We start from the raw sequence: 23,463 nt of genomic DNA on the forward strand, positions 1-23,463 counted from the left end.
ACAGCATTCATCCACAAACATCTTAGGAGCAACCACCATGCATATGCATCTAACTCCACTCCCTGTCCCACATCAGTCATTCAAATGCACAGTGCAGCAACAACCCCCAGAGGTCCATTGTGCATCTACACAGCAGTAAGGAGCAATTTGTGAGAACAATATATACCCTGGTGTATGACTAGTACACACAATGAGGAGCACTTAGGAAGAGGGAGGTGAGTCTTAAGAGGAAGGCATTCTCCTCCACTGTCCAAGGCAGGATATTCCTGAGTACCAGCAGCTGGGAATTTCAGGTGGGCAGAATGATGTTGCATTCATAATAATAATTTATTATTTATACCCTGCCCACCTGCCTGAGTTTCCCCAGCTACTCTGGGCAGCTCCCATTCGAGTGTTAAAAACAATACAGCATTAAATATTAAAAACTTCCCTAAACAGGGCTGCCTTCAGATGTCTTTTAAAAATAGGATAGTTGCTTATTTCCTTGACATCTGATGGGAGGGCGTTCCACAGGGCCACATCTTGATTGGCCACTGTGAGAACAGGATACTGGACTAGATGAGAACATTGGCCTGATCCAGAAGGCTGTCCTTATGCGGAACCTTAATGCTGAACCAGAAGTGTGTAGAGTGACCATACACACAGAGCAGGCAGAAGTGATGCCTTTTCATGGACCAACTTTTTCACATATTTCACTTGATTCTTTTTTGTAGGCCCAGCATTCCTAAATCCTGTTCTGTTAAAGAAAATGTGTGATTATAGGTCTCAGCGCCTCTTCAGCAGTGAAAACTGATGGAGCAGAATTGAAAACTTAGGCCAAATTGTAGGAATAATCCCTCCAAATAAGGGATCTAGGCTCAGGGTACAGAGTAATTTGGGCTAAAAAAAGATGTAGATTATGCTTTTTTTTAAAAAAAAGAAAGAAATAAATAAACTTGCTATTTTGTTGCTTTTCTTTTTTGAAAGAATTTAAGTTTCTAGATCTCAGGCTTCTGCAGGGAAAACTTTTAAATGTGCCGACAGTGTCTGATGAAGGACCAAGTGGCACAGAGATTATAGGGGATCAGAAGGAGGCCTGCACTGATGGCTCCAAGAAAGTATTTCAGCCACCCAGAAATGAGCAACATCATCAAGTCCCATAGTGCTAAAGGAGCATCTTGGGTACCGTGGTGGCAGCTGAACACAGAGGAACAAGCATATGTGTAGAATAACAAGGAAAACACGAGAACAGGGACCAAGGCACTCAAAGCCACTGCAAGAAGCAAGCACACGTGACAGCAGATGGCTCTGGGACAATGGGTAAGCAAGCCAGCCCCTGCACAATTTATTTAAGTGCCACTGATGTGTGGCTTGAAGCAAACTGAATGCACTGAAGCAACACATCATCATCATCGCCTTTGGGAACGACGACGGCATAAACAGACTTATAGCACAATCGTAGGCATGTTTACTTGGAAATAAGTCTCACAGTGTTCAGTAGGGCCCGCTCCAAGGTTAAGTGTGTATATGCAGTGTTTACAGCATACATAGCACATCAAGTGTTCAAAGGGCTTTACATTCCTTTAATAATACTGTAAAAAGATACCATATTTTAATCAGTGACCCCCCCCCCTTTTTAGGAAAAAAAGTGCCAGTACTTACCATGAAGTTGTTACAGTAAGTGCCACACTTATAATTTTTTTTTTTGGGGGGGGGAAGGGTGCTGTAATTGTGTGCCCTGGAGTACCCCCAGAAAATAGAACTGATTTTAATCTGTTTTTATTATGGGTCCTATCAGTGCAAGCCCTGTGCAACGACTTCTGCTTGTGCAATGGGGCTTTCCCTCCTCTCCTCCCACTGTGTGCCCTCTGGAATTAGCTCAGGGGAGTCAGAAGAACCATTGGAACAGTGGGGGGGGGGGGAGTAGGCGTTGTTCCATCTGGCAAGCTGGAAGGGGTGCCTCAGCACTATGCTGAATTCTGCCATATATGTTTGTAAATCACCTCGACACACATGTAAAAGGTAATCCATAAAGTAATAAAATGAACAACAACACAGCCCTAGCAAGCAAGCCTGCATTGTTAACCCCATGTCAGATATGAAACACTGGGGCTCACAGAACAGTTACAGTATTCCCTAATCTATCTATTCCCAGAAAAAGAAACTTTTAAAAAGAATCCCTGAGATACTTTTAACTCCTCTTGCTAGTGAGAGAGTAACAGTTGAAAATAATGTATATTGGCTGCAGAATAGTATTTCACTGTCCTTCCTAAAGTGGTTTCTGCTCTGATGAATAAAGTTGTCAACTCATCACCTCTTCATTAAAAGCACAAGTGTTAATAATCAATGGAAACAGCCATCGTGATTGTCATCACAAAACTGAGGAGAGGCGTGAGGAAGGTTAAAGCAGCCAGCTTTGCTAGAAGAAGGCAAAGCAGGCAGCAAAAATAGCCACAACCACCCTAGCCTTAGAAGCCAATTCAAAAATTGTATTTTGGTGTTGGCTTCTCCTGACTCAGCAGCAATCTCTGTACTCTTTGATCAGGGTTCCTTTGCTACTCTCCTGTTGCTTTGGACAAAGATTTATTGCTCTGAGACTGAGTCCAGCATGAAGGGTCCACTTAACCCAAGGAATACCCATTCATTATCAAAATAGAATCAATCACCTAACGATCTGTGGTAGGGACTGCTAATCTCCATTGCTTTCTCCATTGGTTTTGGTTTATATACCATAGAGCAGGAATGGCCAGCTTGTGGCCCTCCAGATATTGTTGGACTTCTGTCCACATCAGCCCCAGCAAACATGGACAATGGTCTGGGATGCTGGTAGCCGTGATCCAACAACATCTGAAGGACCTCAAGTTTCCCATCCCTGATCTATTATATAAACCCCCAAAATGGAAAAAAAGTATCTGAGGGTCAAGGGGAGCCCTAAGCAACAATTTAGAAACTCAGAACACAAAGACTGTAGATGTGTCACCAGACCCAAAAGCCTGAACAGTAATCACTGACTCATAAATTTCCCCTGTGGGGGAAAGGGGACAAATCCATCCCTGTTTTCTATCAAATTTAGGACATGGGGAAGCCTCAGTAAGAACATCACATTATATGGCTTGTGGGAATTGTTTTCAGCCAAGCAGGGGAAGCATTTTAAGATCAAGAGATACCGGATGTATACATTGAAACAGCTGTTGCTGCAAAGTCTTTCCACCCGCTTCACGATGATGAGGCAAACCTGCCCCCCCCCATGGGGTTTGCAATCTAATTGACAGATGGACTGGCCAGTGATTCCAGAGCTGGCTGAATGGTCCATCTTGGCACTCTCGATGCTTCCGGTAGGCTGCTTAACTTAAAAAAGAAAAAAAATCTGCATATAATTGTAGCTAAACATTTTCCACCCCTCCCTTTAAAAGAAAAGAAAGCAAAACCACTATTAAGCCAGTTGCAAACTATCGGCACCCTGCTCTGCGGCTTCTGCACAGCTGACAATTAGAAATAGTTTTCTCTGAGCTTGACATATGGGAAGGGAACTGAAGCATTCAGTAAGAATTTGGAGAGTGGCACCACTCCCAGAGTGGCTCCATCACACACACAAAAATATACTAAAGAATATACTATCTAAGAATCGGGCAGGGGACCTCAAGGAGGCAGAGATAGTGTGTGCTTCTTATAAGTGAAGACAAAGCCTTGTCTGTTGGATGTATCTGAAACACACTGTGCTTTGTCCATGGACCAGTAGAGGCCCAGGGATTTTAAGGATTTTGCCAAAGGTGCAGGAGTCAACACACTGGAAGAGACAAAAGTGGACTCTGTGACCCTTGCATTATTCATAATACGTAGAAACATGAAGCACTGGATCGTTCCCAATGAAGAAAACAACTAGAGGATGCACTCCCAGGCAAGGATCTAGGGGCCTGTTCAAACATTACTTGGTCCTCTGGATTCTGCCTGGGGTGAGAATCACAGTACACAGCCCAACTATGGAATTCACTACAATAAGGTAAGGTGATGGCCACCAACTCAGATGGCTTTGAAAGTCATCCATAGAGGATCAAGCTATCCATCGCTACTGGTCATGATGGCTCTATGTCACCTCTGAATCTGAGTTGCTGGGGAACAGCAGCAATGGGAGAGACCTGTTGCTTGCATTTGCTACTTTTGGGTTTCCCATAGGCATCTGGTTGGCCACTGTGGGAAACAGGAGGTTGGACCAGACTGGCTTTTCATCTCCTCCATCTGGCCTTATCAGAAGTAGGCTGAGGTCATGCATGCATCCTAGGGTGGCCAGGGGTCCTATTTTACAGAGGGTTATCACATTATTATTATTATTATTATTATTATTATTATTATTATTATTATTATTATTACTTTTTCTGGGGCTACTCAAGGGTAGACTTTACCGGCACCTACCCCCCCAAATGTTAACAGTGTGGCACTTACTGTAATAACTTCATGGTGAGTACTGGCACCTTTTTTTCTGGAAAAAAGCACTGTGTATGTGTGGAGTGGAGGAGGTCCTCTCCCCAAGTAGGGTCCAACTAATAACCAAACAGATCTATAGGGCAGAGGATTTGAGTCACACATTTTGATTTGGAGCCAGTTCACAGACTTTCACCATGGCAGGAATCCTGGGAATCAGATGGCTCAGACCAGGTATTGAAAAGCACACAAGCTTCTTAGCCATGCCATGGCTGGCTTAACCCTCTCCCCTGCACTATTCAACACCACACACACAACACACTCCTGGAATAACACCTCTCTCTTGCTCCAGTACATCCTGCCGGCTCCAAAGGGCCCCACAGCACGAAAGCAGTGAATCATTTGGTGCATGTGCCACGTATATGAGCTGGGAAGAGAGAGAAGCTCCTTTTGCCTCTTCCCAGCCCCCCAGGAAGTGTTAAGAGTTCCACATAATATGCCGCACCCCTCCGTGAGCACACGCTCCTCCCCACCTCCAGGAGCTGGCACTGGCTCTTAACAGCACACAATAGGCTTTCTGGCCTGTTAAAGGGTGATTTCCGCAGCACGCTCCCCTCCTCCGGGCTGATTCAGTCCTGGAAAGAAAAGCATCTGAAACTAATAAAAGCCCATGGATGCCTTTCCTGCGAGTGGGAGCATTACTCACTGCCACTGAGCACTAGAAAGCAAGGCAACAGGCAGCCAAGGAGTCGGGTGGTGAGGACAGGGCTGGGGGGAGATGAGGCAGCTGCTCCTAGAGAATTGGCTCAGAGGGTTGGGGGCCCAAGGCAGCAGAGAAAAGGAAGCAGGCAGCCTTTGGGTGGGAGAGTCAAAGCCCCCTCCAGCAAACAAGAGAATGTTAGGGGCCCGAGGTGTGGAGAAGCAAAGGCCAAGAAAACCTGGAGGTTGACTTAAAAATCATGAGGTTTTATAAATAGTAACAACACTCACTTTTGTGGAAACAACCCTTCTCCTGCCTTGCCTTCAACCTGGCTAGTATAACAGCAAAAGAGCAGGGAGGGGAAACAGGACAGTTTAAAATGCCTTCACTAGGGGTGGGTAACCTGGGGTCCCATGGGTCAGATCCAGCCCTCCAGGCATCTGTGTCTGGCCCTTGGGACTATCCCCAGGTCATGCCTCATCCCCAAGCCACACCCCTTCCACCAGCCCTGCTCTCTGCTTTTGCCTGGCTAGGATGTCTCTTTGGACCACGAGAAGACTTTTCACTTGCCCGGATGCAGGATGGAGAGATGTATGTTGCATCTCTGTGTGTAGGAACTGTTGGCTTTTGCATGGCTGGAATGTAGACTCCTACTGTACAAGGGTAAGAGTCATTTAGCCATTGATCCACCCACTTTTTGCCTCTGGCTACACCCACTATGGACACACAGTCTCTGGAAGGTTTCTTTTAAGGTTACCAGATGTCCCCATTTCCCGGGGACAGTCCCTGGATTTACAAATCAGTCCCCATACAAAATCCATTGAAGTGTCCCCGGATTCATTGAAAAAAATCTGGTAACCTTAGTTTATTTCAAAGAACCATAGAGTTAGAAGGGATTCCAAGGGTCATCTAGTCCAATCTGCTACAATGCAGGAATATTTTGCCCACAGTGGGGCTTGAATCCACAGCTCATGCTCTACCAACTGAGCTATCTCTTCAGCCCGTGGGAAAACACAGCCCTTGGACTGAAATAGGGTCACCACCCTAGACCTACACAAATAGGCACCAAACAGTCAGCACTCAGTTCAATCTGACCCCATTTTTTATTTTCCAAAGGAGTTTGGGGTTTTTTTAAGGGTGTTCACCTGGTCTGTTGCCCTCTTATTATTATATAGCCTATCCCCTGGGGTTTAGCCCTTGATACTTCAAGCATGGAGCCCTGTACCTGAATGTAAGCTAATGACCTGTTTCAGTCCATAGCACATGATGGAACTGTCTTGGTGAAGCTAATCAGGGTCTGGCCTGGGTATCTGAGTATTCCATGCAGGCTGCCTTGAGCTCCTGGCAGGAAAGGTGAGAGATAAATGCAATCAACTAATTTACTAATTCACAAAGGTTATTACATCTGTTCTCATGGTAAACCTATATGCTAAATCACTTGGCAGGATTCCAGGGTGGCCATTCAATGTCCCATCCCTAAACAGCATTTCTGGGGACTTAAATTGCAAGTGGCACCCCAGAATTAACCGGAGAGTCCCCTAGAACCTGAGAAAAGAGCAGGAAGGACTGTGTTGGTATGAGGGAACCCAAACAGGGACGTGTCAAAGGTGCGTTAGCAAACCTGCATAGCTGTAGATGATGGAGAGCTGCTTGCAATACTTTCAGCAGATACCATATAACAGGGCTCTTAAACAGAAAACCTGGTTTTCATTTTTCTTTTTTTCACAGAGACTTGTCTCACATCAGAAGTCAGGCCAGTGATTTCCCGTTTTCTCTGCCCTTCCCCCAGATGCCTCTGAGGCAGAACAATAATTGCAAACATATTTATGGCTGGAATGGTAACTGAGAGCACTGCCTGGATCCACTCTCCTCCCCATCTAATCATGTTTCACTTAGTTAACATGATATGGGCTTTTTCGAGCCTGCTGCCAACATTGCAGATGTACTGCAGTTGGAGAGGGAAAAGCGTGGGGGGGGGGAGCACTGCTTGAGACACTGGAAATGCCTCAGTGCTCCCTCCTTCTGCCTCCCCTCTCTCTCACATGCAGGATGCATGTCAAGAGCTTTGGTGGAAGCACAAGGAAATTCCAAGACTGGGAATTGCCTCAAACTCATTGTGGGGAAACAAAGGAAAAATGACAAGCTGATAGGACATACACCCAGGAATATTTGTCAGCATCCAGCTGTCATTCTTAAAATCTTGCATGCTCAGGGAGACTGAAGAGACAAGGCTTCCTGTTCAAAACAGGCGAGTTGCTCTCAGAGTTGGGAGGTTGAGATTTCATGCCCTCTGGCACAATTGGTCCTGTATGCACGTGTGCATAAATTTACAGGTATGGAAGTTTACATAATCTGGGTAGGCTATTCAGGTTGCAGAATCCAGTATTTCTGGGAGCAGAATCTGCGTCAGGCTGTTGTTACAGAGTTTCTATTTCTTTTACATGCACATAGCTCCATCGGACAATAGAGGTCTGTGTTCCTCTCACATGTTTATAAAGCTGTCAGTTGGAGCTTCCTGCAGATCATGTTTAGCTACTGCCCACGTTTAGCTACATTACAGATCACCTTTTATTCCTCAGCTCAATTCAAACATTTGTTTCCTTCCATCAGGACATGGGAGGAATTCAACGTAGTGCTAATGAGATAGCTCCATCAGCACACGCATTTCTGCTTGGCTGATGGAACAATCTGCCCTCTCCTCCCTCTGCAGGATGTTATGAGGGTTCTCTCAACTCCTCCAGAGCCAGTTTGGGGTGTGTGTACAAGGGAGGCCCAGGGGAGAGAGATGAGGGAATGCCCCACTGAACTAGCAGAAGTTCTGGTAGGTTTACTTCGCTGAATCCTGCCCATGGATTCTAATGTATAGTCTTGTATTACTCAGACTCAGCAAAGATCCACATACTGTACAGTAGTCTGGTATCTGTCATGTGACACACATTAACCAATCAAAGGGAGGGGGGAACCAGAGTGCCTCATGCCGTTATCTGGTATTAAATATACAAAGACTGAAAAAGGAATGACCATTTTAAAATCAGGTCTGTGGTTCAGGCCTGACATTTAGTATGAAATCAAGTGGGACGTGAGCTCTGGCAAACCTTATAATGTCAGGGCTGGGAACTTACTGCAGCCTGGACTCATCATGATTTCCTGCTCCCCTTTCAAAACACACACACACACACACACACACACACACACACACACACACACAAGATGCCATGTGGGGAAGGTTCCCCTTCAGTAGCAATTTGTGCAGGTGGAACGGAAGATCTGCATGCAGAAACTTGTTTGCACATGAACATACTGTATTCGTTTCTGCAGAATATCAGGAGCATGCTTATTTGAAGGGAAAGGGAAGAGAGGAGAAGCTTACAACTACCAGAAGATAATTATTTGATACATTAATGAGTGGCTTAAAGGATAAAGATGTGACAAACTACTTCTCCCATGTGGACGTGGTAGTGCTTGACACTGCAGCCCCTCCATTACAATCCTAGAGTCATCCTGTTCACACCAACAGCTCTCCTGAGACGTATCAATGCCTTAACCAGCAACTACAATATCTGCCCAATCCCTACTGTTTTTGCTTCGGCTCAGGTGCAGAGGAACCCTCACCATGTGGAAGCAAATGATCAGATTTCAGGTTCCGTTCTCCATGCTGACTAGGAAATAATCCTTCCACAAAAGTAAATGTGTACTGGAAGGGCACTTCCAGATGAGCTGCTTTATTGAACACCCACCATGATTTGTTTACAGGGAAATTAGATGACATTGGCTATTTGTTGAGCATTTATCCTGATTTGTTTGCAGGGAGGTTAGATGATGTTATGGCGAAGCAAGCGCCATCCCACACTTTCCAGGGCATTTCCCTATCACTCTTCTTATTGCAAAAAAGTCAGATCTTTAGGGGATGTGAGTTTGTTGCATAAGACTCTCCCGATCAGTTATGATTGTGTAACCTGAATTTGCCAGAATGTGATTGAATCCCATCTGAAAACAGTGGCAATCTGCAAGCATCCCAAAAAGTCATTGTTAAAGAATCCATTTTCTAACCAAAATCTTGCTTTAGAACTGAAGTTCCCTCACTCTTTCATCACTGTTACTCACAAGCATTCGAGGTTTTCCACAAACAAGTGCTTATGAAATAAAATTAATTAAATAAATAAAGCCTATTGCTCCAACAGCTAAATTTTTTATGTGACTCCTTTTGTCTTCAGCAAAGCTCTTAAAAAGCTGCCAATACTCATATTTTACACTGGGTTTTGTAATATTTTATTAGCCTGTCTTTAGAACTCTCTTCCTTCCCTACAGAGAGGCTAAAGGCTTGGTGGCAGGCAGAAAAGACTTCAAAGAATTGAGGAATCTGGGCCAAAGAGAAGTATCTTCTCAACCCTATATTTTCTTACATGAACATCTTCAATGTATGTACAGAGATGGGCTTGATGTTACATGTGAACTGAGCCACCAATGGACTTCAATTCCCAGGCCTCAGGCATGCTTGGCCAATGGTGAGAGATGATGGGAGTGGTAGTCCAGCAACATGTGGGGGGTCATGATGTCTATGAAAAGGATATTTGAGACTGCAGTCCTATATCCATGTAACCTGGAAGTAGCCTGAGAGATCCGTTGGACTTACATTTGTGTAGACATCTATTGGATCAGATTCTAAATTCAACAAGATAGATGGACACACACATTGTGTGCATGTTTCCACACTTATGACAACATTTATGCAGTTGTCTTTGGTGCTGATCACTCTGTATTATGAATACAGTGGTACCTCGGGTTAAGTACTTAATTTGTTCCAGAGGTCTGTTCTTAACCTGAAACTGTTCTTAACCTGAAGCACCACTTTAGCTAATGGGGCCTCCCACTGCCACTGCACGGCCGGAGCACAATTTCTGTTCTCATCCTGAAGCAAAGTTCTTAACCCGTGGGACTATTTCTGGGTTAGCGGAGTCTGTAACCTGAAGCGTATGTAACCCGAGGTACCACTGTAACATTATTTGGCAGAAACTCTCAGAAATGTGAGAGGTTATATGAGGCAATCCTAGATGTGTTCTAAACACACAGGGCCATTTCACGGGATCTTTGCTGACGTCACCAACCTTAATGCCCTCACCGTTTGATAGCAAGGACTAGTTGGATTATTGTACAGATAAAGATATTTCCTAAAACAGATAAGGCCTTTATTAGGCAATGGGTTGGTTCTTGTGTTTAAACTCCATGCTATGTTTTCAAGGTGAAAAGGGTCTGAAACAAAGTTGAAGCATCTGAGACAGTTTCAGATGGAAAATTTTAGAGGGAAAGAACTGGATAAAGTCCAAGGTTGTTGTTGTTTTTCCTTTAGTGAAGCCTTTTTTGAAAACTGAAACAAAAAAATGCTTGTCGATTCAAGGCAGTTTGCTATATTTAAGGATCAACATTTACAGGGAACTTTCAAATTTCCACAATTTTGAGATGGGTTTGCAAAGCACATTGCAGTTTTTGATCCCATTTGCCTTCACAACAGTCCTGTTGTCAGCAATCCCATTTTACAGATGGGAAATTGAGGCAGAGAGGCAATGACTCACCTCAGGTTGTACAGGTAGGCAGCCTTTACCTGTAACTTCCCCACAAGTGCATGATTGGTTGGAGGGGCAATCCGTGTGCATCCCACCCATTCCCAGCATTGCTTGTTCAACTTTGGCACCCATTTCCTCTCTTCATAGATTGGGTGCAAAGGTTGAAAACTAGCTTTATTTTCTCTACCGTATCAAAGCAGCTACCAAAACGGTTTTGGCCATTGCATTTAATTTGAGCTGATGATTTATTATGATTATTACGATTCTTTTTTTTTCTTGGGGAGGGGGGGGGCACTGACCCTGTTCACTCTCTCAGCGGGGAGCAGTCTCTTCCCCTCTGGCAGTGCCCGTTTAACAATCTCCTGCCAACATGTAGATACCCCAAGCGGGTATTATGCACCTCATGCTGGGGCTTGCTGCAGTAGCCCTAGTTGTAGCAATGGTTCATGGTGCAATAAAGGAATGTTGTACAACATCTAGATGTCCAAGATTCAAATGCAACTCTCTGTTTTTTTGTACCTATGTAGAACAATTTGCTCTTAAAGTTTTGACTCAAATGTAAGCAAACGTTTCCATTCCGACAGCTAAAAACAACCACCCTCCAAAAAGCACACACAGTTAGGGTTGCACACAACCCTTTTATTTTGGCAAAATACAAATGGTTATGATCAGAGTGAGCACTCAGTGCCCAGTGAAATGGTCACTTGATTGCTCTCCATGCTCCCAGATTAGGTCACCAATGTACCCTTTGAGCCAACCACAGTCTAACTGCAGGGTGATGCAATTTGCCAGGATTCACTCACCAAGAGCAGCAGCCCACATCCTGCCACACTTTGAAAGGGTCACATGAATCAGCCCACAACCCACCACAAATCAATTGTTTTTACACAACTGCAAATTCACAAATACCAACTAGAATGACAGCCATCCATGGAACAGACCAGTATTTTGAAGAGCAACAAAAACCCTAAAGCACAGAACACTTCAAATGTGATGCTTCTGAAACATTATGAAAAAATTCAGTTCACCAGACAACTGCTCACAATGAGTTAAACTGGAAGCTTGCACGGAGAATGACCAGCTTTACAATAGGCTTATTTGTTGCTTCACATGCACCTCTAAAGGTAACTTGAAGGGAGATTTGAACAACTTTGGGACAGATCCACACCATGCATTTAAAGCACTTCCGACACACATTTAAAGTGCATGACTTTCCCCAGAAAATCATCGGGACTGTAGTCCCCCCCTCACAGTGCTAAAATTCCCAGCACCCATAACAAACTGCAGTTCCCAGGATTCTTGGGAAGGGGAGTCCTGTACATTGAATGTGCTTTAAATGTATAGTGTGGCTCTGCCCTTGGTTTATTCTTCTGAGTGTATTATTATCAGCAGCAGCAATCCTCCCCCTCAAGTAAGTTCTCTGCCCCCCCCCCATAACAGCCCTAGGAGTCATCCAGACAAACCCAAAACTAGCCCTGTTTAGATATTCCTTCCACATGAGTGACTGCAAAGTGGAGAGGAGAAACGTGTCCGACCTTTCTGCACACACACACACACACACACACACACACACACACACACACGTACATTCAGATAGAAGGTCTGCACAGATCTATACAGTTACCAAAGTTCATTTGTCAGCCCCTGTGGCTAATCACACAGTATATAAAAAAAATCTACAGCATCCCAATTAATAATCATTTACATAAATAATAAGATGCAATATGTATCCTTTTGTAATCCTTACAGCAACCTGCAAGGTAGATGAGAATCATTATATATGTTCAAGGGATCTCTCCCTACTTGTGACTCCCAGCATACTGCGTCTGATATTGGAGGCAGAACACATTTATTATGGCTAGTAGCCATTGACAGCCTTACGCTCCGTGAATCTGCCTATTGCTCTTTAAAAACCATCCATGTTGGTGGCCATCGATACATCTAGTGGGAAAGAATGCCATAGTTTAACTATCTGCTCCATGAAGAAGGACTTCCATTTCTGTCCTGAATCTTCTGACATTCCACCAGTATTACGGTGCAGCGAGGGGGAAACAACTCTCTATCCACCTTCCCTACATCATGCATAAATCTTACACACTTCTATCATTGCCAGCCCTTACGAGTCTTCTTTTCCTAAACTGAAAATCCCCAAATGTTGCAACCTTTCCTCAAAGGGGAGTTGCTCCAAGCCATTGATCATTTTGGTTGCCCTTTCCTGAACCTTTCCCAGCTCTACAGGATGCCTTTTGAGGTGCGGTGACCAGCACATGGTGTTCCAGTAGTTGCACCATAGATTTGTATAATGGATCTGAAGCTGAGAGAGTGTGGTTTGCCTAAGGACCAATAGGAAGGCAGAGGGAAGATTGAAACCAGTGGGCTTCCTGATTCACAGACTAGTCTCTTAGCTATTATTACACCGGCTCCCCCAACTCTGTGGAGTGAGTTCGGTGAGTCTCGGGGAAATAAGAAAATACATTTTATGTCCTGTGATGCAACAACACTTTGGAATAGTGGTGAATCCTTTAAAATGAAGGCAATCTGGCAACTCTGAAGCAGACAAGACATGCTTACTTCATTGTGTGACTCAAGAGCAGTATCCACAGTTGCTTTGAAGTGGTTCAGACCAAAGGAGGCAGAGTTTAAGAATGAGAGAGTGGAGAACATATTACAGAAGCTCTGGAGAGGCAAAGACACAGTACACAATCTGCCCTCATTTGTTCTCTTAAATGCTAAGCATGAAGTCGCTGGGGGAGGCTGAGCATACAAAATCCTCTTGCCTTGGCTTTGCTCTTTTCAAGCTCTCGCTCACAAAGGCCATTAACCAGCGGGAACAGCAAATGGTGCTGCAAAGGATCTGAAAAGCACAACAAGCTGTGTGTGTACATGTATATTACTGGTAACAAAACTGATTCTCAAGCCTGAAAATGATTATCCAGAGGCATCACAGAGGGCAGTATGCTATTTGTAGGGCTGCCCTATCCAAGCCCAGTTTAAAGATAAAGAACCATGAGAGAGAGCTGCAGGGATGCTGCCCTGCAGGGAACTTAAGGGGCACTTGAACAGGCACACACAGCAGCTGAGCACAGTCTTCTCCATTACGGTGAAATGTTTGTGTTTCTATTTAGTCAATCTTCCTATATTTACATAAATTAGTGTAAGCACATTTTATGCAAATATATGTCATCTTTTGAACCTTGTTTTTGATTGTGCCTTTCTTTCTCTCTCCACTCCCCTTCCTCCTTTCTGAGGTTTGTAAATAGCCACCCTAGGCAATGCCTGAATGATCATAGTTACATTGCAGTATTTCCTATTAATCCAGGAACCAGCAATGGAGCCATTGGTCACAGCTCCTGCTTTGCATGCAAAAAAAGCTATAGATTCAATCCCTGGCTCCTACAGCTACGACTGGGAAAGACTCCTGTCTCAAACCCTAGAGAGCTGCGGCCTGTCAATGGGTTCAATACGCAGCAGCTGGATCGATGATCTAACTTCATATAAGGTGGTTCCATTAATACAGTGGTTCTCAAACCTTTTTCTCTGAGCCACACTTTCAGAATAACAATTTGCCCATCCCACATTATTATTATTTTTTATGGATGAGCAATACATTGGGGGGGGGGGTGACTCCTAGCAGTTCTTCATTTATAGCATAGAATACAATTGCTTTATAATATTATCATGGGGCATCCAGAAAGTATAAAACAATGCAGCTCCATAAGAACACAAATCATTCCCAAAATATAATTATAAACGAGACTCTTGTGTATGTACCTTAAGTATGCATGCAAACTGAATGAGAGGTGTGAGCATGCAGTATCACTTAAATGTTCTTGCTCTCATTTTGCAAATGAAAAACAAACATTTTGATACCATACTATGAGTGCGACACTGAACTGTTTCAATGTTAACTTTGATTGTCCTTGAATCTTTCCACCACACTTGCCACACCCTTTGAGATCCACTGCCTCAATACCTCTATTCATCGGGATAAGGCTACTAGCCTAGGCTCTCCTTGGCTCAGGCTGTACTCAGCTCCCTTCCAATTTCTGCTCATGTGACCTGTGCAAGTCTTGTAGTTGGCCTTAAAGTAACAGTACCCAATACTAAAGTTACTTTGAAAAAAGCATTAAGTTTGTGGTCTTATTGCTCCATGATTTCATGGCTAAGCACCATACAGAGAGCAGGAGCAAAAATAAAAATAAAAATTATTTATTGGAATGTAAGCCTGCAGGTAGGGAGTGTCATATTTTGATTTCATGTAAGCCACTTTGGGAGCCTTTTTGGCTAAAGAGTGGGGTACAAATGCTCACTATAGATGATAAAGAAAGAAAGAAAGAAAGAAAGAAAGAAAGAAAGAAAGAAAGATCCATGTAGATGCCCATCTGCTTGTCCTAATGCTGGCCAATGCCTTGTATGCAACTGACTTTTGCTGCAGGCCTGTGCCAATTCGAAACACATGGCACTGGATGCAGCTGTGAGCCATTTCTTAGGTGGACTTTATGTGGACAGGGCTGGTCTTCTCCTTGTTTTCATGAATAGTTCCATGATGCAGGCCTAGCATGCACCACATAGTTTGCAGGGCAGGAGTCACATACTGCTCTCAATGGAAAGCAGTTCTAATTCAAGCCAGTATTGCACAAAGTGGCCATGTAGTGGACCCTTACATTGTCAGTATCAAAAACATGTGATTCTGCATAGTTCCGAGTGTACTAAAACATAAAAAGAGGCTGAAAAAAAGGAATAATTGGATTGTATGGGCAAGACCTACATTGTACATTGATTCATAGGCCAGATCTGCACAGCTTGTGAACCACCAAGCAAAAGACAGCCTGGCCCACCAGCTGAATCTTGTGGCTTGTAAAGTGCTTTACAACTTTGTGGTTTTTGCTATCCTGGGCAAGTAACAAAATCAGGTGGTCTATTGACTCCTTGGTAGGCTAGGTTTGGCTACCACCACACACTGCACTCTGTTGTAAGAGGCATGTTTTATGTGTGGGTGTGTGGCACTTGAGACTCACTCCCATAGTCCTCCATGTGAAGAATTTACATGCTGAAGCTATGCATGAACTGCTCAAAGCAAACCAGAACTAAAACCTACATGCAGCCAGTGGATGCAGTGCAAATAAATGCTGCTGATATCCAATCCCTCCATCTGATCAAAGTCATCCAATTTGTGCTGCTAATTACAAAAGAAAACCCATCAAAACTAGATATTATGTGACTATGGTTTGTGGGAGGGACTACTATGTTGCTTTCCTCCTCCTCCTCCTCTCTCTCTCTCTCCTTCTCCCTCTCTCCCACACTCTCTCTCATGTTCCGTTTCTGCTCCCGCTGGTTCAGAGCACTTAGACAGACAGGGTTATATAACCTTATTTATACTTTGCACAATTGTGCATTTTTGCAAATTGGCTCAGTGGGACCATAAAACGTTGTTGCTGATGGCGAGGAACAGAGGAAATGCAAGGGGCACTCATTTGAAAGCAGGTATCATTGCCACGCATGAATGTACAGAACTCCTCAGTGATTTGCAAGAGGGAGAGAGGACCCAAGAAAATGATAGGTAATCTTTGAGGCAACAGAGGGCAGATGCTAATGTTTACCGGTATTTATTTAGGAATTCTTATGCCACCACAACACAAATTCATATAAAATATCAGTGTGACTTATATATAGAAGCATTTTCATGGATAACACTGATGTGTACAGAAGCATTGCAGGGCAGCCCTGAGTATCAGAAAAGCGAAGCAGTGTTGACATTGCTGCTGCTGACTCCTGACCCTGCCGGCACAGTGGATGCGACTGTGTAACTCAAATTGTGTTGCTGGACCACAACAGGGCCCCAGGATAGACCAGAGCCGAGTTCAGTTTTTGTTTGACACTGCTGTGCTCCACCCTCACTTGGTGGTTTTCTCTAGGACATGTGGTTTTGCTTCCAGTGTGGATGCCCAGCAGCTAAAGCCAGGAACGCCCAAGATAGCCATACAGCTTCCCAGCTCCTACTTCAGTCATGCCAGCTGAATAAATTCAGGAACAGACATGGGCTAGAAGGTGGCAGCATTTGCTTGGCTATCAGACACATTTTTTTTAAAAAAAGGAAGTCATTTGACACAAGGCTACAGCTTTCTCGTCTGCAAGAAGTAGTAGAAGAACACCAGACACACTCAGCTTTTCCCAAAAGCAATGAGGACAGCCTGAGCTAGCCAATGTGTCTGAATTCAAGGCCATATAGTCATTTCTAGCACAGAGAGGTTCTTTCTGGGAAGGAAGGGTCATTGCAACACTAATGCTGAGGCAAATGGAAATCAGGCTATGACAAAACACTCTTCCTGAGTATGGGCAGTGGGTGTTTCTTCATGAGATAACTTCTGCTCTGAAGATTCAGGGACAAAGTTACATAATCAAAATGGTGTGTGTGTGTGTGTGTGTGCGCACACACACACACACACACAGAGGCATACACAGTGTTTTAGAACTGAGGTGGCTAATCTATGGCCCTCCAGATATCATTGAACACCAACTCACATCAGCTCCAGCCACCCTAGCAATGGTCAGGAATGAGGGGAGTTCTAGTCCACACAGAGCTTCCTCACCCCTGCTTCAGACTGTTCAAAGCACTTGACAGAATTACCTCAGTAATTCTTACCACAACTCTGTCAGTGCTGGCTCTAGGCCCAGGGTTGTTGTTTTTTGTTTGGGTGGGGGTGGGGGGAGGGCCCTCAGAGGATCCCCACTTCCTCAACACCATCAATCCTTTAATGTGGAAGAGGGTATTTCAGCTTTACATGTCAACGTCCTCCTGCTAATGAAGCCTGTTCAACACAACTATTAAAGGTGCAGGAGCACACACACACACACTCGTCCTCTTTTGCACCTGACAACCAAGGGAGAAAGTCAAGCAAATGAGCAGGCAGTGGCCACACATGGGGGTGAGCAGGGTGACAGGTGACTCAGAGCCAGGGAGTTTGGTCAGCGTTGGGCTTTGGCATGTGACCCGTGATGTCCAAGCCCTGAATTTGGTTAGACTGGCCAATATTATTCTCCCTATGCTGCAGAAGAAGGGAGCCACATGGCACCCGTTCATGACAGAGATGAGATTTCAGCGAGAAACATCCTGGTTTATGGTCCAATCCCTTATCTATACTATACCACACAGTGGCATGCCTTTGCCTCCTCCTCCTCTGCTGCAGAAACATTTCTGAACCTCAACAAATCTGTGCCGTGGTGCTTTAAAAAAATAACAGTCTCTAAATTTCTGTTAACTGCAAAACCACCACAACGAATAACTACAAAGAGGAATTATGGCTTTCAACCACCTGCTAACAGCTGAGAATGGATAATGATGTGACCAAGCGGCTTCAGGCTTCAGTAACAAGGTATGGCCCAAAGTGGTAGACCTACATTTTGGGGGCCCCTGTAGTTTGAACTGGGGTCTGGGACGAGGTCTGGGAAACCACTGTTGTCTTCTTCAGTTGGACTGTTCCACAACAGATCACCACACCTTTACATCACCTTTACTGACCTTTAAACTTCGAGATTGTTGAAACATATACAAGAAAAAAATAATAATCATGCAATTCAAATTGGGTCTACTAGATAAAAAAAAAATTAAGCAATATGGACTAAAGTCACTTCTGGGGCCCCTCTGGAATTAGGGGCCCTGCAGCTTAAGCTTCATTAGTTTCACAGTAAATCCACCCAGGCAATCGCTTTACATATTAAGGATGCTACATTGTTCCCTCTAGCTCAATATGGCCTACAGTGACTGGCAGGAGCTCCCCAGGGGTTTTGATGGGGATTCTTTACCAGCCCTACCTGAAAATGTCAGGGTTTCTACCTGGGGTCTTCTGGATGCAATGCAAATGCTCTACCACTGACCATGACCCTTCCTGCTATGCTAAGTGTCTTGAGGAACTGTATATCGTTTGGGATTGAGGAAGAAACACTTCTCTGATTAAATCAGCAGTACAAAGACGTCTTAAACTTTAAACCCCATTTTCCAGCATGGTGTGCTCTTGCCCAAAAGTAAATTGCCTGTAAAATGAGGCAGTGCAGGGAGAAATATCTGCAGCAACCGTACTGAATTAACCTTCATTTTCCAGGGTTATGCTACCTACACAGGGAATACGCACGCACCCGGGACACCCTATCCTAGCAACGAGAAACCCCCTTGCCCAGCAACTAAATCTCTCCAGGCAGCAATACAAACATTTCCAGAGGATAAAGAGCGGGTGGAAGCTCCTGCCTTTTCACACAAGTTTTGGCACGAAAGGCAGCGCTAAACCACAACACACAGGCAAACAAACTGAGCGGCCAACATTCAGAATATAAAGGCATCCTCCAGCCAAGAGCTGGGATAGCCCCCGCCCCAGTCCTCCAAGCTTCCCCACCACCACCAACCGCCCAAATTCACACTTAACAGGCTCTGCATTCATTCTCTTCCCTTGAAAATTCACCCAAAAACTGGAAAAGAAGGGGAGTGGGGATGGAGCAGGGGTAAGAATAAAATGAAATCCAGATCCAGCAAACCGTTTTGACCCTTGCTACTTCTCTAGCAACAACATCTATGTGCAGACCATAAAAATGGTGAGGGGAAGGCAGAGTTAAAGAAATGCAACTTATAGAATGCTGGAGTGAAATAAGAGAGGTTGGCTGATCTGCTTCCAATGAAGCTGAAGAACCCACAAGGGGCAATGGGTGAAAGTGGGGGTGAAAGACAGAAATACACACACACACACACACACACACACACACACACCCTATCAAATGACTCCAGCACTCACCTGTAATCCGGTCCCTCTCCATCCCGACCAGATGTATTCAGCATCCGCCTGTCCCAAATTGTACTTTTAAACCACTCTCCCTGTTGCTTTTCCCCAGCTTTCCTTCTCCACCTCCTCCTCCTCCTCTTCTTCTTCAAAAAATGTTTTTAGTCTAATTTCTTCAACCGGCTGCAATCACGAATGCACCCAGATTACCACATTTCCATGTGCTGATCATATGTTTGTGCTCCAAACTGAAGTAGCTTTGTCTCGTTGAAATAAAGAGGGAGAGAGGAATAAAGAAGGTGCCAAAGGCATGACCCAGGAAAAAAGAGAGAAATTCAATGTGATTTCTCTCTCTGCCCCCCCAACTCGAAAAAAATATATTCTGCCACGTGCAGGGCTAAACTGAGAAACTCAGTTCACCCGCAAGACAGTCTTAAAGGCACAGTGCGTACATTTCCAGGACAAGGCTGCCGCTCTCTTGACTTGTCATTTAATATTAGCTGGGAGATGCTCTGCAACTTGGCTCCTTGGAACAAAGCAAGCAACTCTCCGCCAGCTGCTAAAAAGTCTCTCCTGATTTCTCCATGCTTAATTCTGCTGCCGTTTCTCCTCCTCCCCTACTTTTTTGGCTTAAAAATCACTTCATAGCTCCAGAAGCCAGCTGATTCCTCCATCCAGCCTGGTCTGAGGTTTTGTGATTTTTTTGGGAGGGGGGGGTCAAATTATACACAAACTATTCCGCTGATGAAGGCTGACTTCACTCCTCAGTAGAGAGAGAGAGAGAGAGAGAGAGAGAGAGAGAGAGAGAGAGAGAATCACAGGCTGTTAGCTACTAGGAAGGATTACGGCACATGTTTGCTGTCTCCAGTGAAGAGGCTTCCTACTCAGTCTTGGCAAGGAGATGCCGTGTTGCCTTGGCACGAGGAACTGGACCTTCCCTTGTCACATTTGCCAACAGAGAGATGGGGCTCCTACAGCTGGCCTGTAACTGAGAGGCTGCAAAATCTCTCTTGCCAGTGATGGGGTGGGGTGGTGGTGGTGGTGGTGGAAGAGCCTAGAGGGAAAAGGCTGGATCTCCAGCAGCCCCTGTCAAAAACTCAAGGTGATGAAGTCTGTGCTGGCAGAGCAACCAACCAGGGTGGAAATTAAATGGAATGGTCACAGTGAGCTCACCAACAAGGTGGTGTATCGCAGCTGGTTTTATTAAATTGTTGCTATGACTTGGGAGGGTGCTGGCATGGGCATCCCCCCTTGCAATGCCTACCATAGAATGGATTTGGACTTATTTGCAGCTGTCAGGGTGGGTCAGCAATGGGTTATTTACAGCAACAGGATGTGCTCATTTAGTATCTCTTCCCATCAAGGCAGCCCACCCATGCCTTGAGCTCAGCCATCATTCATCCGTAATCTACCCAACAAGAGGGGACCATAGCACAGCTTTTGCAGCCTCTCCTGGCCGCAAAACCCAAGGTGTGGTTTGGATTGCTGGTGGGTGAGTGGAAATGCCTTTTGGGTGCATGGCTGGACTGCATCAAGCTGGCAGAACTTGTGACTTACCAAGCCAAATGCAGATCACCCGGAGCTTGAGAAAATTCCTGGTTCTACTGCCAGGAGGATGTTGAGCTGCTGGCAGGCTGCCATACATGGCTAAGTGGGCTGCATTTGACTTGCTAGGTCCCAAGTTGTGCAGGCTGGGCTAGACTGTCCCTTTCAGCTCCAGGGTTTGGTCAACCAACATCTCTCCAGCTAGTTTTTAAAAAACGAATAGGTTGATTGCAATATGTCAATGGTCATGCATGTGGAGTTTCAGGAAGCGGCCATTAGCAAGCAACCAGATTCCTGCCAGTCCTATTCATAGGGCTGCCTCCACACAAATTCTGCACAGATAGCCAATGCTAACAAATGGGCCTGCACTGGAAACACTCTAGAAAGCACTCCTGTGGAAACAAATGTTGCCAGGCCCACAAGCTGCTGAGCCTGAAAGTATTCTTCAGATCTCCCAGTCCAGTTTTCCAGTAAAGAGAGGAAGGAGCCTCCAAAGCCATTGCTTGAAACAGATTTGTCCAAAGGTGGGGAACCTGTGACCATCCAGTGGTTGCTGGTCTACGGCTCTCATCACTCCTGTCCACTGACCATGCTGGCTGGGTCAGATGAGAGTAGGAGTTCAAAAACATCCAGCGGGCTACAGGTGCCCCATCCCTGTTTCCATGCCATTCATCCAATAAAATCTACCACTTTGACTATTACAGTGCTTAATATACCAGTGCAGTAAACCTGACACAAATCCTGAGTGGATTCCCTAAGACGGTTGAATAGCACCTTGTACACCTCTTTCTGGAAACACCGGCAGCCATGCTGGCACCAAACATATTGCCCTACTTTCCTTTGGACCACATCAGTGAGGCTGAGAGGGCGGTCCTGTCATCTGGACAGCCCAAGGACTCCATACACAGCCCAGGCTTGCACCATGGGAAGGTCACTTTGGTGCTTCTAATGCAGCTGTTTTGACTTCACCCCTGGAGGTTCATTCCATTGACTCTCGAGACAGACAGATGCCAACAGGAGAAATACCTGTTTTATATATGCAGTGGGGTGTGGGACTCGGAGGAAATTTTATGCACCCATAGACTGCATGCTGAACATGTGTGATGCAGAATGTATGTGTGTTCAGTTCATGTACTGCCTGCCTGCCACACATGCTTCCAGGATAGGTGTGTAAGCCAGAGACTCATTTTGCACTTCTCACCCACGTGCAGTTCAACCATAAACTGGGAGCCTTATGAACTCACCCTTTGTCTTATTGTCGACATAACATTTGCAAATACAACTGCAAGGTTTGGGGCACAGGTGTATTATCCTCACATTACAAATGACTGAACTGAGATTTATTTATTTCTATTTATTTAGGAACATAAGGTAAGCCTGCTGGATCAGACCAATAGCCCATTTACTTCAGCATCCTGTCCACACAGGAGTCAACCAGATTCCTGTGAGAAGCCTGCAAGCCGGACATGAGTGCAACAGCACCCTGCAATTCCCAACAACTGCTGTTTGGAGGCATGCTGCCTCTGACAGTGGAGGCAGAACATAGCCGCCATCTAATCCTCTTCTAAAGTCATCCATTTTAAAGCCATCACTGCATCCTGCACCCCACATTTATTCCTTCATGGAACCCAAAGTAGCAGGTGCAGGTGATTCCCAGGTGGTCTCCTGTCTAGGCACTGACCAAACCCAGACTTAGCCTCATGTGCCTTAAGACCACACCCTGGGACTAGAGATTCCCCATTCACTGACCTTCTTAGGTCAAGTGGACTTCTGCAACACTTGGGACATACCTCACAACAAAGGATGATTGAGAAGCATGCCTTGGGGTTACATTAAAACTGTCCTTCCAAGTGCTTGTCTATCTGCACAGCTGTCACGGCTTCCTCCAGAGCCCTCCCATGTTTGAGAATATCCTTCCCAGGGCCTGGACTCCAAATTTAGATGTGCTGTTCCAGCCTGCTTGACCCATGCTGACTAAGTGGAATAATTTTGCATCATGGAGAATGAGTATGGCTTGACTACATCCCCCAAATGACATCTCTCTCTCTCTCTCTCTCTCTTATAAGCACATGACATTGCTGGTCTGCATTTATCTGGTGATTCATTTCCATCCCCAGATTATTAGGACAGATGAATCATCTTCCCATGAAGCTGGAGAAGCAGCTAAGAATTCTGCCTTTTGGGCTGCATCCTCCATAGGCAGGCAGGCACTGAACTTATATGTGCTTTCCCCACATGTCTGCTAAATATGGCATTCTGGTTACTGGGGGTGGGTGAGCAGGACAGGAAGTGGCATGTGGGATCAGACAAATGCATTCCAACCAATGTGGTCCCTTCGGAGAAAAAAAGTAGGAAACACAGCAGCAGGCACTCAAGGCACTCCTTCTAAACCTTGAGTAATTATAGGATCCCTTCAAATACTCTGACACAGGAAGGCTTGTTTAATGTCTTTCATATCTGACGGTGCAACTCTGGATGCCCCTTTCTGCCTACA

The 23,463-nt window shown here is 45.0% G+C and overlaps 1 protein-coding gene across 3 annotated transcripts in view; it reads right to left on the minus strand.

The window, feature by feature from the left end:
* SEPTIN9 (septin 9) overlaps positions 1 to 23,463 on the minus strand; it is a 212,887-nt gene that overhangs the window by 141,506 nt on the left and 47,918 nt on the right. Inside the window, exon 1 of one of the 3 annotated variants that reach the window (XM_028717050.2) lies at positions 19,440 to 19,476. The exons of the other annotated variants lie outside the window; for them this stretch is intronic. Coding sequence (XP_028572883.2) covers positions 19,440 to 19,461 — 22 coding nt within the window. The 5' untranslated portion in view covers positions 19,462 to 19,476. Of the gene's footprint in view, positions 1 to 19,439; positions 19,477 to 23,463 lie in introns of those variants that run through there. 3 annotated transcript variants of the gene reach the window in all.

Source organism: Podarcis muralis, chromosome 2 (assembly GCF_964188315.1).
Source record: "Podarcis muralis chromosome 2, rPodMur119.hap1.1, whole genome shotgun sequence".
Classification (NCBI taxonomy): domain Eukaryota; kingdom Metazoa; phylum Chordata; class Lepidosauria; order Squamata; family Lacertidae; genus Podarcis; species Podarcis muralis.